Raw genomic sequence first — 16,974 nt, forward strand, 5'->3', positions numbered from 1 at the left:
AGTGATAATTGGGCAAGAATTCTTTTTAATTTTAATGCCCCCTCGATTCTTCATCTTTGTATTAGTTTGCTAAGAATGCCAAAACAAAATGCCATACTTGATGGCTTGAACAGCAGAAATTTATTTTCTCACTGTTCTGGAGGCTGGAAGTCCAAGACTAAGGTGCCAGCAGGGTTGGTTTCTCCTGTCCTTGACTTGCAGAGGGACACCTTCCTGCTATGCCCTTAAATAACCTTTTCTCTCTACCCTAGTGTCTCTTCCTCTCCTTAAAAGAACATCAGTCCTATGAGATTAGGGCCCCACACTATGAACTCTTTTAACTGTAATTAAAGGCCCTATCTCCAAACATAGTCACATTCTAAGGTACTGGGGGTATTCATATGGTTTAGCATATAAATCTTGGGGGAGACACAATTGAATCCATAACCCATTTCACTACTGAATCCACTGAATTGTATGCCTTTAATATTTTTAATGTGTAGGTCAAGATTTGACTGTCTTTAGTACATTTTGTTGATTTTGAAAAATGTGAGTTTACTGCAATCTTTTGAAAAAGAAATTATAATCTGTTGAAAGAAAAAAAGAAGAGTTATCTACACTTACGGACAGTGTCTCTTTTATATGAGTTTTCATTTCCTGTTAACACAACTCCTTTTCTTTAGTAAAATTTTTAGGAACTTCAATTATAGAACTGGACTTCTGAGAAAGGTATTTCCTTAGAATCCTGGAAATATAAATCTAAAGACTGTCACATCAGGAACAGTTGGAGTAGAAGGAAATGGGGGAGTCTGAGAGTTTTCAGAAGGTAGAATGCATGACCTTGACTGTAACATAGAGGGTTATTGAAGTCAGGGTCTCAATAAAGGAGTTTAAAGGTCTCCCTTAAGGAAGCCATTATTGTGGTAAAGTCTTACTGTTATCCATGAAGATTGCCATTTCATGATTTCCTGTCTTTTTTTGTTGTTCAAAACCACTCACAAAGGGCCACTACACTAAGCTTTGAGAGTTAGTTTCTTTCCCCATTCTTCAGTCCCATAAAACCACTTCTCCGTCCCCATTGTCACTTTGTTCCTTTCTACCCTGACTCTCTTGAGCTCACTGACTCCTAAATGCCAAAAACAAGTGCTCTATTCCCTTAGCATTTTGCTCTAAACCAACTGCCAAAGATAGGAAATAATCTAATAAAGCAATCTTCCATTTAAGTTAACTAATAATGCTTTCTCAGGCACTAATCCTTTTAATAGAAGAGTAGTATATGAAACTCGATGGCCTTCTAAATTAATTTCTAGTGATAAAATTCCCATCACTATCCAGAGTAGTAGAAAAAATATGAAAAAAATAGAAACATTTATATATGCTTTTGCTTTTACATTTATATATGCTATATGCTTTGGATCACAATATTTTCTGGTTGACTACCCTAAACTGGAAAGCAGAAAAGGCCCAGAAAAAAATCAAAGGAATGTGAACAAACCCTGAGTTCCCAGAAATCTTTGCCAAATCACACTTTCACAAGCCCTAGTTCAGCTGGGGCCGCTTGAGTTTCCTAGAATGCCATGTTGAAATCACTGGCAACAGACACTGGCCATGCATTTCAGGTAGAAAGTGGAGTATTTTCAAAATAATGGATTTTCCTGCTCTGAAATGCAGTCAACATTGCAATCACTTTTTAATTCATCATAGTCTCGTAGCAAGATTACTGATTATAAAGTCCCGAAATGAATAGCTAGGGCTGGAGAAAGTGTTGGAATTGGTATTTATTTTAATGATTTAGGGATTATTGACCATTCATTTTCAACTATTTGTAATTGAAGTCTTGAAATAGAGAAATTTATCAGAGGAATGCCTCCTTCACCCTTGTGTAATTTGAACATGCTGAAATGGCACATGTGGACCCATAAATTGTTCATGTGCACAAAGGGGTAATATATCACACAGGCCCTCATTCACTCAGTGTTGGGGGAGGAAAGGCGTGGAAGTATGAGTTGTCGCTTGCTATACAGAATCCCATATTTTCACATCTTACATTTCTAGGAGGCTTTATAAAAACATAACCTTCATATTACTTACACTAGCTAGTCATTCATTTTAAAAGATACTTTTATCAGAAGTTTTTATCAAGGTTTTTAAAATTATTTATCAAAATACAAATGTTTCTGACAAAGTCACTTTCAAGGTGTCAAAGAGATCACATTCCTGGGCCTGGAGCCATGGGCATTGTAATCCGCACACACTGTGTTGAATTAGATGTATAGTCCCTAATACATGAGCCAGAAATGATAAACATGTTAAAATCAAATTCAGTTGTCTCTTTGTGGGGTAGTTTGATATCTAAAGAAAAGACAGTGTGACTTTCTCTTTTTCATTGAAGCTGTAATAAGGAATTTAGTTATTATTTTTAACCATTGCAGAATGCAGACATTGTTTTATAAAGGCACACATCTGCTTTAAAGCATCAGTTTTCCAGAGCTAACTCTGCCTTTGCTCTTAAAATTATTTTCTTACTCCAAATCTAAACTTGTGTACTGAATAAAATCTCAATCCACTGGGATTGATACATTATGTAAGCCCGATATCCGACAATTTTCTGTCTTAAGGGAATGTTTATATCTGTTAAATACTCATGAGAAACGCTCTCTTTTATATCATTTATATTTCGGCTTCATTTCACGTATTTGTGTTTTCTATTTTGTTTTCAAGATCTTCTAGATCCTTGATACTCAGTGTTGAACCAGTACACTGGACCAATATTGTCGACATTTCTTGGAAGCCTGTTAGAAATGCATTTTCTCAGGTCCCACCCTCCCAACCTCCCCTACCGTACCACCACAGAACCAGAAACTGCATTTTCACAAGATCCCTAGGTGATATGCTTACACTTTAAAATGTGAAAAGCACTGCTCTAGGTAATTCTCAGATGATATTTTGAAGATGAGGATTACTAATGGATATGAACATGTTACTTAAAAGGCAAAATAATAACATTGTATTAACTAATATTTTTGAGCACCTCACGTGTTCCAGGCATCACACTCTTTTGATGCTTTTTGCATATATTATCTCATTTGAGCAAAAGGAAAGAGAAGCCTCTTTTTCTGAGGAAGGAGAAATCAGTTGTTAGATAGGGAAATCCAGGAATGTTCTAGTTATTTATTATAGCTCAGAGAAAAGGGCTAAGTCTAGAGTGGAAGTATGCACATGAAGACAGCTATAGCTTATATATGTAAGGAGTATAGGCTAGAGCAGAGATAATGAAGACAGGAATGTCTTATGAATGACCAGAAAAAAAAAAAAACCTGTTATATAGTGGATTCAGCCAACCAGAGAAGAGCTATTTGGAAGTGACATAGCCAAAATGCTGGAAGAACATAATTACTCACTCATCTTCTCACTTCAGAACAAAGGTTAAAACACTATGTTTCATGTTTACTCTATTTGTAAATGTACATATAAATGATATAATAGTATGTTACTTGGTATAGATCTAAATGATTACAATGAATAATTCTTACAACCTTAATATTGGCATAAGAGGGTATCTTTACAATATGTATTTATGAGTTAATTTCTTTAAGGAAGAGCCGTAAGTATAAGAACGGATGCAGAAGACTATGTTTGTGAATGAGAGGAACTAGTTTCTGATCTTGATTCTGAACTGAAACATACCACAATAACCGATAAGCCAAACTACAACCAACTAGTCTGTTAACAAGATTAGTGCTATTGGTATGTTTCGTAGAATTATTTTTAATGGCACCCAAAACTTAGTCTTGAATGGAGGATTTCAGAGAATGAAGTTTTCTGAAATACAGAAGAATTAATAATGCTTCTATTTGCATTAGTTTTTAGGAACTCAGATCATCCTTATTCTAGTATGAACAGTTTCTGTAAATTTATAGGAGGCACTAAAAAATTCCATTAATGTCATTGGGAGTCACTACTATAATTCTGTTTCTCTGGAAGTAAATATAAAAGGCAGGTTATAAATAGGTAGTAATAGTATAGATGAGACTTGTATTAGTTACCTTATGCTGCATAACAAATTATCCCAAAAGTTAGTAGTTTAAAACAACAAATATCATATCAGAATTTCTGTAGGTTGAGAATCCAGGTTTGGCTTAGCTAGGTCCTTCTGGTTCAAGGGCTTCCATGAGGTTGCAATCAAGATGTCACTTCAGGCTGTGATCTCATCTGAAGGCTCTACCAATGGGGATTCATTCACGTGGTAATTGGCTTGCTTGGGTTTCTCATCGCCTACATCTTTCCGTAAAGGCTGCTTTATGACCTGACAGCTATTTTCCCACCAGACAGACCAAGAGAGCTAAAGAGAAAGCAAGCAAGCCCAAGATGGAAGCCATGGTCTTTTTATAATCTCATGTTGGAAGTGACATTCCATTCCTTCTGCCATATGCTATTCATTAGAAGCAGATTAGTAAGTCCAGCCCATCCTAAAGGGGAGGAAATTACATGAGAATGTAATACCAGCAGGTAGGGATCACTGGACATTGACCACAATGATTTTTTTTCTTTCTTCCTGCTTTCATATTTTCTAACATGTTAATTTTAGAGATGTGTTACTTGTGTAATAAGGAAAGAAAAAACATTAAAGGCAATAAAAGTAAGGAGAAATTCTTCTTACATCAGATGTATTGATCAGAATAGTCACCTCTCTATGAGGCTTTCTTAGTAAGACAATTGAATTGACTGAAGACAGGATTTATTAATGACCTTCCTGACTACATACTAGATCATGTTACAAATTTAAGCTGAGATTGTTAATCTAACAGGGTTTTGTGTCACTTGCAAATTTTTTGCACTGAAACATTGAAATAGTAAAAACTCCTGGTGGTAATATGACTGCAGCAATCTTTCTCAGCTTCCTAACAGTCTCCTTCTTGCTCTGTTCTTAATAGCATGCTTGAGAGTTCAAACCGGCTTGATGAAGAACACAGGCTAATCGCCAGGTATGCAGCAAGGCTGGCAGCAGAGTCCTCTTCATCTGTAAGTAGTTGGAGTAAAAGGATTCATCTGTTGGCATCTGGGATCCTTGAATTTTATATGTCATGTTTATTGTTATTATAGCTGGTGCTGATTACCAGGACAATTTGTGCTAATTTATTGCGCATGTGTTTGTTGCTATGTTTATGGTGTCTTGGTGGTGAATTTACAGTTTAAAAATGGAAGACTTGAGAAACAAAACCATCCACAGTAGTGTGACCCTGGAGTCAAGCTGGAATCCTCGCATCCCCCTTCACTCAGTGTCAACTCCATATGAAGGCCCGAGGAAGGGGGCAAGGACTGGTTGTGACTCCTTTAATGTATTTAAAGCAGGTGTGGTTAGTGAAAGCACTAAATTTGAGGTAGAGTAGTTGCAAGTGATGCTTAAAATATACCAGTAGAGATAATAAAGCTTTCTCCATTTGTGTCTGTCTCTGAGACAAAAGCAACTGTCAGCTCGACACATTGATTCGGAATTCATCTGTGCTGACTGAGGGTGAGTTGCAATTAGTGCGTCAAAAGGACAAAGAGCCGCGAGGAGCAAGTGAGGAAGCTGTTGCCTGCACCTCTCACATCAGATGTTGCCGTTATCAGAGCCCTTCCTGCTGAGCATTTAACCAAATGATCCCAGATGGGAGCTGCATAATGACCCATTGCATTAGCCCTGGCACGTGCTCTCTGTGACATCCACGACTGTAACACTGTTAGAAACTACCATGAGCAAGATGGAAGGGATCCAGGGCGGGCTAAAAGTGTGCTGTGTGCCCCCAAAATCAGATGTGGTGAAACAGAGATGTAATTGGAGTATATGAAATTTTAAGGGACATAAGTAAGAAGCAAACGTGTTAAAATCGAAATATAAAATCAGCTGAGAATATGGGAGAACTAGATTTTAGGACAAGCAACGCCTCCAGGAGTCACTTGAAAGTAAAAGCAAAACAAGGTTTCTGGAAAAACCTCTTTTCCAAGTTTTCTTGCCTTTATCCATGCATATACCTCTATAAACAGAGGCTATGGTATACCAAGATATGGGATTAGCAATGTGTGTCCCAGCTCTCCATGACCTCATGCAAAGCACTGCTTGAGTTCAGTCTCCTCGTCTGTACATAGGCGTAAATATGCTCATTATATATGTCAGTGCTGCCTGTTATTAGCATCCACTGAGGCAGTAAAAATGTATGAAAGTACTGCATAAACCAGCAATTACAAAATGGCAGCCTGCAGACCAAATTTGTCCCCCAGAAATGTTTTGTTGAGCCCTACAGTGTTTTCAATTCTTTATTAGATGTCAGGACTTACAAATCAGATGATTTTCCTTGAAAGTCTGGATTTTCATCTTATCTTAAAAGACTGACCAGATCAGATGCATATTCCTTCTGACAGCAGGCAGCTGGAGTGGAGGCATTCCTCTGCCGCTTCGGACAGGGCAAGCGTGTGGCACTTTGCCACAACCCTTACCCTGGCCCACCTCCCTCCCTTGCGTTACTTCCCTGCCCCTTTCAGCCTTTGAGTTAGTAATCCCTGGCAGACTGCTAAATCTCCATGCACATGTTATTATTTATATGTGCACTAACTTCTCCAGTCTTGTTCCATTTCTTTCTAGGGAACATTAGTAAGTTGTGTTCCTTGGCAACATACACTATATATAACCTTTGTGGATCCATCATAGGAAAGATACCGTCCACACATTAATCCTAGTTCCTTTGTAAATCTCTTCATAACCACATATTAAGAATAGTATGATTAGCTGAATAAATCATGATTAGTAAAATGACACTTGGTTAGAAATGAGATAGAAAAGTCATTTACTTGGGTCAATGTTTTTCTGTATAATTCCTGATCAATTAATATACATAGCAAAGCAATAACTGAAATTCACAACTGGCTAAGTTTCTACCATTTATCAATACATAAAGTATATGCCAGAAAAGGAAGTCTTATGTAATGAAATCAGAAGAAAATCTTGAACCACAAGTCATTGCTGCCATAAGCCAGAATTAGCTATCGAAAGTCATTTAGAATCTAAAATGTAGGACCTCAAAATTTCTTGTTAGCTACACAAGTCATTCTTTGCTGAAAAGAGGTGTGAATTAAAATGCATAGACAGCTTTATAAAAGCAAAACCTTTACAAAAGTTAATCTTTCCTACAGTTAGGTTTATGGACATTAAAAAGCAGGACAAGATTCTCTGCATCTGGCTTAGGCAATAGTTGCCATTTTTAAAAGCTTTACATTCTTCGGTAGAAAGATTAGTTGTGATTTTTAAAAATTTGTTTTTAAAACAATAAAAATTGGTGTGGAGGGCCGGGTGTGGTGGCTCATGCCTGTAATCTCAGCACTTTGGGAGGCCAAGGTGGACAGATCACGAGGTCAGGAGATTGAGACCATCCTGGCTGACACGGTGAAACCCCGTCTGTACTAAAAATATAAAAAATTAGCGGGGTGTGGTGGTGGGCGCCTGTAGTCCCAGCTACTTGGGAGGCTGAGGCAGAAGAATGGCGTGAACCCAGGAGGCGAAGCTTGCAGTGAGCTGAGCTTGCACCACTACACTCTAGCCTGGGCGACAGAGTGAGACTCCACCTCAAAAAAAAAAAAAAAAAAATTGGTCTGGAGGAATTTCCAAAATGTACTGTAAGGCAAAGAAAGCAAGACACAGACAAGTGTACATAATCTGACCCCATTTTTGTAAAACAACACCAAATAAATCTTTGACTAAATATACATAAACACACACAGATATATATATATATATATGGTATGATATGATTAATGATATCTATATTTATCTGAGAATGGAGAAAGCTATGACTGCATGTATACCAGTTGTTAAAGCTGATTGCATTACTGAAAATGATGGGCTGGAGTGGTGGGAAGGTAGAAGAAGCAAATCAAAGAATATACATGAATATGTGAATTCATCAATCTAAAATTACATGTGTGAATAAAGAAATACATAAAAGTTTGCTGATTAGAAGAATCAGAAAAGCAAGTCTTACTAACTATGACTTTAAAACTGTATTTTTATTTATTTATTTTTGTGAGATGGAATCTCACTCTGTCACCCGGGCTGGAATGCAGTGGCATGACCTCAGCTCACTGCAACCTCCACCTCAGGCTCAAGCGATTCTCCTGCCTCAGCCCCTCTAGTAGCTAGGATTACAGGTGTGTGCCATCAGGCCCAACGAATTTTTGAATTTTCAGTAAAGATGGGGTTTCCCCATGTTGGCCAGACTGGTCTCGAACTCCTGACCACAAGTGATCCGCCCACCTCAGCCTCCCAAATTGCTGGTATTACAGGCGTGAGCCACCACGCCTGGCCTAAAACTGTATTTTTAACTGTATATTACAGTAATTGAACAGTAACTCTAGAGAACGCACCCTCTCAACAGTGCAACATCTTTTAAAGCCACCTATAATGAAAGAATAGGTACAATGGGGATAGTGTGGCAAAAATAAAATCACTTCCCAAAGATAGTCAGAAAACTGAAAAATCATTTTTCCTACCTTTTGTGTATTTGCCTGCCAGAGAATTCTGTTCTGTCTTCCACCTCGCAGATGTGCTCCGGATCCACAGAAAAGTTGGTCCATAGGAGAAGAATGGCAATTGAATTTTATGTATTTGCTTTCTTTGTTTTGATAGAAATAGTTCCCTCCTCCTTGTCTGCATATCTCATGACTCCTGCCTTCCCAAATACATAGGTTCACATTCTCAATATGAAATCTTCCAAACTACTTATTTTACAGCAGCCAACTCAGCAGAGAAGTGCTCCTGACATCTCTTTCACCATCGATGCGAATAAGCAGCAAAGGCAGCTGATTGCTGAGCTAGAAAACAAGAACAGGTGAGGCTTTGTAGACGTGCTGGCTTGTTTGATCCACGTGCGCATTCATTAATAACCTATGGTCGTGCTTTAAAGTTTCAGGGCTTTACACCCTGTATGCATACTCAAGGGAAGACATCTACAGTCAGTGATGCTCATTTCTGAAAAGCTGGTCTTTAGATCTTTAGAACTTCAGAAGCTTCATGAGAAAACTGCGTGTGCGTGTGTGTGTATAGTTCTGAGATGTCAATGCAATTAATGTTGCCCCTCTAGACGGTCTCACTTCCCTTTTGCTGACATACTTAATTTTGTTCAAGAGCTTCTAGTGCAGGAGGAGCCTCCTGCGTACTTGGTAGAAGGTGTCTCTACCACCCAGAAACAGGTAGGAAGCTCGCCGGAGACGCCCTGGAGGGACCCTGAGCTAAAGAGGCATCTGGAGAGACACCACCATCACCCAGTTACTCTATCCAAACATGCAAAGATCTCCACCTGCAGCCCATCAGCAGGTTCTTCCTCTATTCAACACAGATTGATTCACAGTCTGCCTCCACGGCATACACCCCAAACATTGTCCAGCTCATCTTCACCACCACCCAGTTCAGCCTGTCCTTTTCAAAAACATCAGTTTTATGTTAGTTATTCCAGGTTTAAACCCTCTAAAGTGTTCCCATCACACTTCAGTTAAATCCCACTCCTCTTACCGTGACCTGCAAGGTCCTACCGGACCTGATTCCCTCCTGCCATTCCAGCCTCAGCTCACCTTGCCCAGCACACTTCCGCCTCCCGTGTCTTCCTCCTGTCTTACAGCCTTTGAACTTGTCATTCCCTCAGCCTAGAAAGCTCTTCCTCCGGGTCTCTGTGTGAATGGCTCCTTCTCATCACTGAGGTCTCAGCTCATATATCACCTCCTAAAAGACCACCTGTCTCATCCCGCCCACTCGCCCCAGCCCAGAAACTAGTCTCAATTACATCCCCCTGTGTGTGGGGGGAGGGCGGCGGGGGGTGTCACTTATCAGCGTCTGAAATAACCGTGTGTGTTTCTTTGTTTATTGTCTGTCTTCCCTGACTGAAACGGAAGTTCTTTGAGAACAGAGTCCATGGCTAAATGGTCCCTGGAGCCCAGAACCAGGCCTGGCAATTGTAGGAGCTCGGTAGACATACATTGAGTGAGAAAACGATGAATAGCTGAGTTAAATCTCAAACTTGGTGCTGAGGAAACCTAACGTGGAACAATTTGTACTAGGTTGGTGCAAACGTAATTGTGGTTTTTGCCATTATGTTTAATTACTTTTAATGGCAAAAAGCGCAATTACGTTTGCACCAACCTAACACATTCTAGTAACATGTTTCTTGAAACGGCACTAAAACATTTCCACGCTTAATCCCATTCTTAAACACTGATGTGACATTTGAGGTCAAACTGGTGGAGTAAAGGAGGAGGTTGTGATAATTATTTCATGCCTGTAAAGTTTAACCTGAGAATTTGGGGATAAATGATCAAAGTATTCTTTAAAGTTCTCAAGAAAGAATAAAAAGGAAGGTGCAAACTTTAGTTGGCACATTTTCATTTTTTTTTCTAGTAAGGAAAGCTTTTGGCTTAGTTGTCTTGAGACCTGGTTGTCATCATTAGGAAACCGCAAATTAGGATAGAAATAGCTTCATAAATGTGACACCATGACTCCATCACCTTTGAAACTACTGCTCTACTCTGACCCCCGGGGAGATGTGCTCACATCAGAGCTGGAATAAAAAAATTAAAAAATTAAATTAAAAAAAAGTGTGTCACATGTGATCCCTCTCAATGTAGCAAATAATAGGAGGAAAGAATGAAGAAGGGAAAGAGTAGACGCATAGTGAAGAATTAGAAAAAAATAGCCATACAAATTGGAAGTTGTTCAGGATAGTCACAAGTCTGTAAAATTACCTATTCTATTTTATATAACATTTATTATATCTACTATGTGCAAGTAATTGTGCCAAGTCAGAAACAAGCATTGAGAGTGGGAGCCAAGGTTTCAAATGAGCAAAGGCACTTAAAATAAGGTAGGAGAAAGAACCCACAGAAAGGAAAAGGGTAGTTGGGGGATGCAAGTAAAAGTGGGGACAGGCAGGCATTGGAGAAAGTGTATTAGCTGAGCTGGCAGGCAGAGGGCTCAAGGCAAACAATGTAAAAGAACCATTGGACTTTGTGGTTCATGGAAAGCTTGTGTGAGTATTGATGACATTGATGGCAGTGGGGAGTAGGAGAATGGAGGGGCCGTCCTCAAATGTACTGATACTTTACGTCAATTCGGGCACTGGAAATATCATGGCAAGAAAAAGAAGCAAAATAAACCAGTTTTAAATTATTGACAATTAGACTTAATCCAAAGTTTCGGCTTTTTTGGAACAAAATATTATGGTTGATAACCTCAGCAAATGTTAGAATTGGAATGTAAAACAGTTTTGTTTTATTTTGGTTTTTTTTTTTTTCAGTCCACAAAGTAAACCAATAATATGTGGTGGGAAAGGTTTATTTAAAATGACTCAGAATTAACAGATGTCAGTAAGTCAGTCAGTGTCCCATAATAAGGCAACAGAAAGAGCTAAAGAAGAGAGGAGGAAAGAAGTGATAAAAACAACCATTGTATCTGCTATTGGAAGGCTATGCCAGCTTGAGGCCTGAATGAACATCAGAATTGAGGCCATCTTCTGAAGAAGGACCTAACTTTCTATGTAGTCCGTTCATTTGGAGTTTCTACCAGACATCATTCCATAATCCCTTCTCCATCCCTTAGTCCCTTTTCTCTAAGACATATTATGATTGCTAACAAGCATGGAGCCATCCAATGGGGAAGGGACCACAGCTGGTATTAATAACATATGCTCACAGCTTCCAGGTGGCAGCAGTAAGAAACCTGGGTCTTTGTTTTGGGGTGTTGAAGCGAGAATAAGGACAACTTTAAAATACATTTAAAGTACATGTGTACAAATATAGCTTCGTTTCGTCCTCAGAACAACTATTTAATGTAGGCAGATTGACTATTATCATCCCCATTCTACAGATAAAAATGTAAATGTGAAGTGTTGTTTCTACTCTTTTTCCCCCAACATGACCCACTTCACCATCATTGTGGTCTAGGTTGTGTATGTAGGGCAAACTTCATGGGGAAGGTGAGTTTTTAGGACATTTCAGGACAGTGAAATTTTGCAGTATTCCAGGTAAAAATACAGACTTTGAGAAAAGCAACAAGACACTTGCCAGGCTAGCACTGAGGAATCGAATAAAGAATAAAATGAAAACGTCAGTATATGAAGCTTGTATACCAGACCAAAGAATTTTAATTCTATCCTGTCATGATGGACAGCAGTGGTCAGGCAAGTGACAGAATGTCCGCATGTTTATGGCAAAGTAATCAGCTCACTAAATATGCAGGTTGCATTTACAAGGGGTTGACCAGAAGCTGGTGGGAAGTGATGAAGAACTATGTTAGATAGATGGTTCCAGAAATAAAAATAAAGGAACCCAAAAAGGAGATGATTAGACAAAAGGCAAAATAGTGCTGAAATGTTAATTTACAAGATTTTATTACTCATTTCTAAACTTCCCACTAGGGATTCCAGATTTTCCAACGACAACCTTCACACAACTCAGATTTTACTAGCAATCCTCTTTTCTTTCACTCTCTTGTTGTTTCCTTCCTCCTATTCACCTGTCCCAATACAAAGAGAAGGGATAAAACGTCAAGGTCAAAAGGGGCGTTGTGGGATAGCAAAAGGAGGTTAACCCTGACCACAGTTTTCACAAGCTGCAGCATCAGGCCTACATCCCTTCTTAGAAAGAAAAGACCAACAGAAATTCACAAGCTCAAGAATATCTTATCTCGGTTGCGGTGTTAATTAACCTACTCTGCCACTTCTTCAGAGCACTTTGTTTTCCCTTCCAATACTCTGCTTCCACTCAGGCATGGGGATAACACATTTGAGGGGAAAGCAGGACTTCTTTTGAGGAAATACCCCAGGGATATCTGCCTCCATATGGGTCTGTTTCTGATACCAGAATCAGCAGGAAGCACCATGAAGGCCCCCAACAACCCTGGTCATGCCTTAATATCACTCTTGTTGCTTGTTTCCTGAACACTTTTGGATCACACTCTCTAAATCCATGTCTTTAAGAACTAGAGAGAGAAAAAAGACACAGGAGTGAGAAGCAGAAAGAGAGATACGTTCTGTCCCTGAGTTCTTTTGTGGGTTCCAGAGCTCCCCCAACCCATCTCTGATGAGCAGCAAGTGTATCCTGAGCTCCTTTCTCTGAGTCAGCAGCCTGGTGCTCTCTAGACGTCCCAGAGCCAAAAGCTCCTTCGGGTAATACTGCTGCACCGTGGAAACCCACCCAGAGAACCCATGTCTCTAAGGTGACAACCCAATAATCAGGTCTGTGAATTTAAGGGGAGGATGGAGTTCCTCACTTCATTTAATGACTCTGTCTACCCCAGGTAATCACAGACATTTCAGCAATGATCTTTAGAAGATAATGGTCCCTTATAGCACCTTTGGTGGAGTCAATCAGTTAGTATTAGGAGTACCAGGAATCTTCAAATTGTATTGTGTAAGTCACAGCCTGTCTTGGCTAGACCTGGCAAAGCAGGTACCAGAAGACTGAGGCAGGCTGATATATGTGGGCTTTCGGGCTAGCCAGCCTGGATTCACATCACCTCTACCATCTCCTTGTTATTGAACTCGGGTAAATCTTTTAACTGGTCTGTGCCTGGATTCTCTCATTCATTAAACAGAGATAATAATGGTACCTATATATAATAGAACTGTTATAGAATGAAATAAAATAATATTAAAGCAGACAGCAGAGTTCCCAGGTACAGACTAACTACTTGATGCATGTTACATATCTCTTCTTATTTTTTCTTACCAGAGCTGCTGCTCTCTTTTCCTTCCTTGGACTACATGGCTCTGTCATGTTTCTGTCTTTAGCATCAACAAAGAGAATAGCAGGAGTCATAGAATATCAGGGTGTTAGCCCTGGAGGAAATCTTGGAAATCCCACTGCGCTGATTTTCAGGCTGAGCTCTATGGTATCCTGAGGGCTCTGCAGGGGCACCTGGGAGGGCAGAGCAGGTCCCAGCAACACAGGGACTTGTCATCATTTCTTTAACCCCAGCAGCACCCCTCCCCTTAAACTGTCTGACATATTGGGTATCCATGGCATATTTCTTTTAAAGAAAGGATTCCTCCATGGAATCTCAAAGAGGAGGAAAAAAAAAAGATTGAAAACCACTGAATTACAGTTCCATCTTCTCACCACACCCACGAAAGATATAATGACTCACTAGTCATTAGCCTCCTGATTCTGGGGGTTTTGTGAAGCAAGCAGTTTTAAATCAGCCTCCCAAAATGGAAAGCCACTTCCTTGTCCACCAAGTTCACCTTCCATTCGCAGTACTTTGCTCTATCTTACTGGCTCCTATGCCTTTTGTTGAGTAGGAAACTGACACCCCCAGCTCCCAAGAATACATGACTTAGAACACTGCTTAATGGCTTCTGACTCGCTCAGGGATAATTTGCCTTGCCAGGTCACATATCCTTTATGGCTAGCCTAATGCTCACCCAAATGCAGGGAAGCCCGGGCTCTGACATCAATAGTTGACTGACACATCTCACCTCCAACAGAGGTCACACCAATCGGACTCTATGTCACAGACTCAATTACAGTGAATCTTTTTAAAAGCACTTTCCTTCTAAGGTGGACTTCCCTGAGATCCATTGTTAAGGCTGAGAGATTTAAGAAAAAAAAAAAAAAAGAGAAAGAATTTTGTCTAACTCAGGTTTTCTCAGATAAATTCAATATGAGAAGTCCCTTCTTGGTGAGAGAATGAGGTTACTTAGTTTTGTGAAATGAGCCCCATTTATCCTTATTTTCCCTTCAGGCTCCTTTTACTTGGTAGCTGCAGGTACTTCATGGTGGCAGAGTGTGATCGTAAATAACAGGAAGATGCACTTTTGTCTCTTAAGCAGCACACTCTTCAAAGTTGGACACATTACCACTGCATTACATTACTTGCTAGAGAGATGACTGGGTCCTGGTGATTTAACTCAACGACATGCTGCAGAAGCTTCAAGGTTTGGATGTACTGGAAATGAAGTCACTCTTCCCGTCACCCAGAGCACCCACCTAGCTGTAGTCAGCGCCTCTTAAATACACTGGAATCTGTTGGTTAGGGAAGGTCGGTTCTGCTCCTAAACATAGGATGATCCCTTCTCCCTTTGTTCTGGTGGCCTTGATCTGCTCCGACGTGAGTGTCCTGAAAGCTAACTAACCTTGGTTTCTCACCTTCCTCCTCTCTCCCAAGAGAAATCCTACAGGAGATCCAGAGACTTCGGCTAGAGCATGAACAAGCTTCTCAGCCCACGCCAGAGAAGGCACAGCAAAACCCCACCCTGCTGGCAGAACTCCGGCTCCTCAGGTGAGAGAGCACCCACCTCATCTCACGCATGTGCGTGAGATCTTTGAGAAAGTCTAGCAGTGTCTAGCCAGAAAACGGTCCTCAGCTACCTTAGCTGCTGACGTTTGTTGTGGTTTTTTGTTGTTGTTGTTGTTGTTGTTGTTGTTGTTTTTATAGCACACACCTCATTGCTGATACCTGGGGGATTTAGAGGGAAGCTGCTTCTATTTTGTTCTTTCATTTGGTACAGGGAAAAGCAGTGTTTGTTTTGTTTTTGTTTTTTTGAGACGGAGTTTCACTGTTGTTGCCCAGGCTGGAGTGCAATGGCGCAATCTCGGCTCACTGCAACCTCCGCCTTCCAGGTACAAGCAATTCTCCTGTCTCAGCCTCCCAAGTAGCTAGGATTACAGGCATGTGCCACCACACCCAGCTAATTTTTTTGTATTTAGTAGAGATGGGGTTTCACCATATTAGTCAGGCTGGTCTCGAACTCCTGACCTCAGTTGATCCACCCGCCTCAGCCTCCCCAAGTGCTAAGATTAAAGGCATGTGCCACCACACCCGGCCAGCAGTGTTCTTTAGATCAAAAACAGCATGTCTCACTAGGAACAATTTGAACTCAGCACTTTTTAGAAATAACCGGTTAAATAAACATCACAAGTTTTTAAATGTAAACATTTACTCCAACTCTAAAAGGAGTCTGATTTTTTCTCAGTCTTGGTCTCTAATATCTTTATATTCAGATCTTTAGTGTTAGGCATCATACCTTCTTGTACTGTAAATGAACGTAAAAGCCTAGTGTTGTTTAGCCTGTCATCATAAAATACTTGAGTTAGAAGGGACTGTAGAAGTCATCTTGTTACCTGTGAAGGGTCTTGACTACGAAGTTGTCCAGGGTCTTGGCATTTTGAATAAAGAACTAGACAGAACGCACAAACGAAGCAAAAAAAGAATGAAGCAACGAAAGCACAGATTTATTGAAACGAAGTAGGAGCCAGCTCCTGTAAGCGGTTCAAGAGTAGGGGCCAGCTCCTGTAAGCGGTTCAAGAGCCCTGGTTACAGAGTTTTCTGGGGTTTGAATACCCTATAGAGGTTTCCCATTAGTTACTTGGGTACACCCTGTGTAAATGAGGACTTGGCCCAGGACCACTCTGATTGCTTGCAGGAGGCGACCAATCAGAGGCTGAAGTGAAGTTGCAAAGTTGCAGCCTATGCAAACATTTGATTGGTTGCAGGAGGGGACCAATCAGAGGTACTTGCCATTATTCATCTGCGTCACCGTACAAAGGGAGTAGCCTCTGATCCTTTGGTTACTTGGGTGTGGAAAGGTGAGGTTTTCGTTTTCATTCAGTTCTAGGAAGTCAGTACAAATCGGCCTTAGTTTCGCTGCCTCCAGACCCTATTCTTCTGCCTCAATCAGATTCTGCCGCTGCATTTCAGTGCACTTCTCAGAGTCAGAAGCTAGGGAGTAGAAGGCCTTGGAAAAGAAATGTGGTTTCTCCTACTACTCCCACGCTGCAAAATGAAGTCTTGCTGTGGGCTCCATTTCAGACTAGCTTCATACCATGCCTTGAATAAGGCTGGTATTCCAGTGTATTTATGTGGCAAACAACACGAAACTAAATTCAAAGACATTCCCTCATGTAAGTATCATACTGATCTTTCACAAGGCACCTGTAGTTGGAAAGTATTGATTACATTCTTTTTTTTTTTTTTTT

At 40.3% G+C, this 16,974-nt stretch overlaps 1 protein-coding gene across 12 annotated transcripts in view; it reads left to right on the forward strand.

Moving 5' to 3' along the window:
• The window catches only part of DTNA (dystrobrevin, alpha), a 396,613-nt gene that overhangs the window by 348,341 nt on the left and 31,298 nt on the right, over positions 1-16,974 (forward strand). For 11 of the 12 annotated variants that reach the window (XM_011974402.1, XM_011974405.1, XM_011974401.1 and 8 more), the window contains 3 exons: positions 4,914-5,001; positions 8,743-8,840; positions 15,164-15,277. In XM_011974402.1, the coding sequence (XP_011829792.1) occupies positions 4,914-5,001; positions 8,743-8,840; positions 15,164-15,277 (300 nt within the window). The remainder of the gene's footprint in view (positions 1-4,913; positions 5,002-8,742; positions 8,841-15,163; positions 15,278-16,974) is intronic. The other variant, XM_011974411.1, reaches the window with a different exon arrangement.

The sequence above is a fragment of the Mandrillus leucophaeus genome, unplaced genomic scaffold (genome assembly GCF_000951045.1).
Source record: "Mandrillus leucophaeus isolate KB7577 unplaced genomic scaffold, Mleu.le_1.0 Scaffold145, whole genome shotgun sequence".
In the NCBI taxonomy this organism is placed as follows: Eukaryota; Metazoa; Chordata; class Mammalia; order Primates; family Cercopithecidae; genus Mandrillus; species Mandrillus leucophaeus.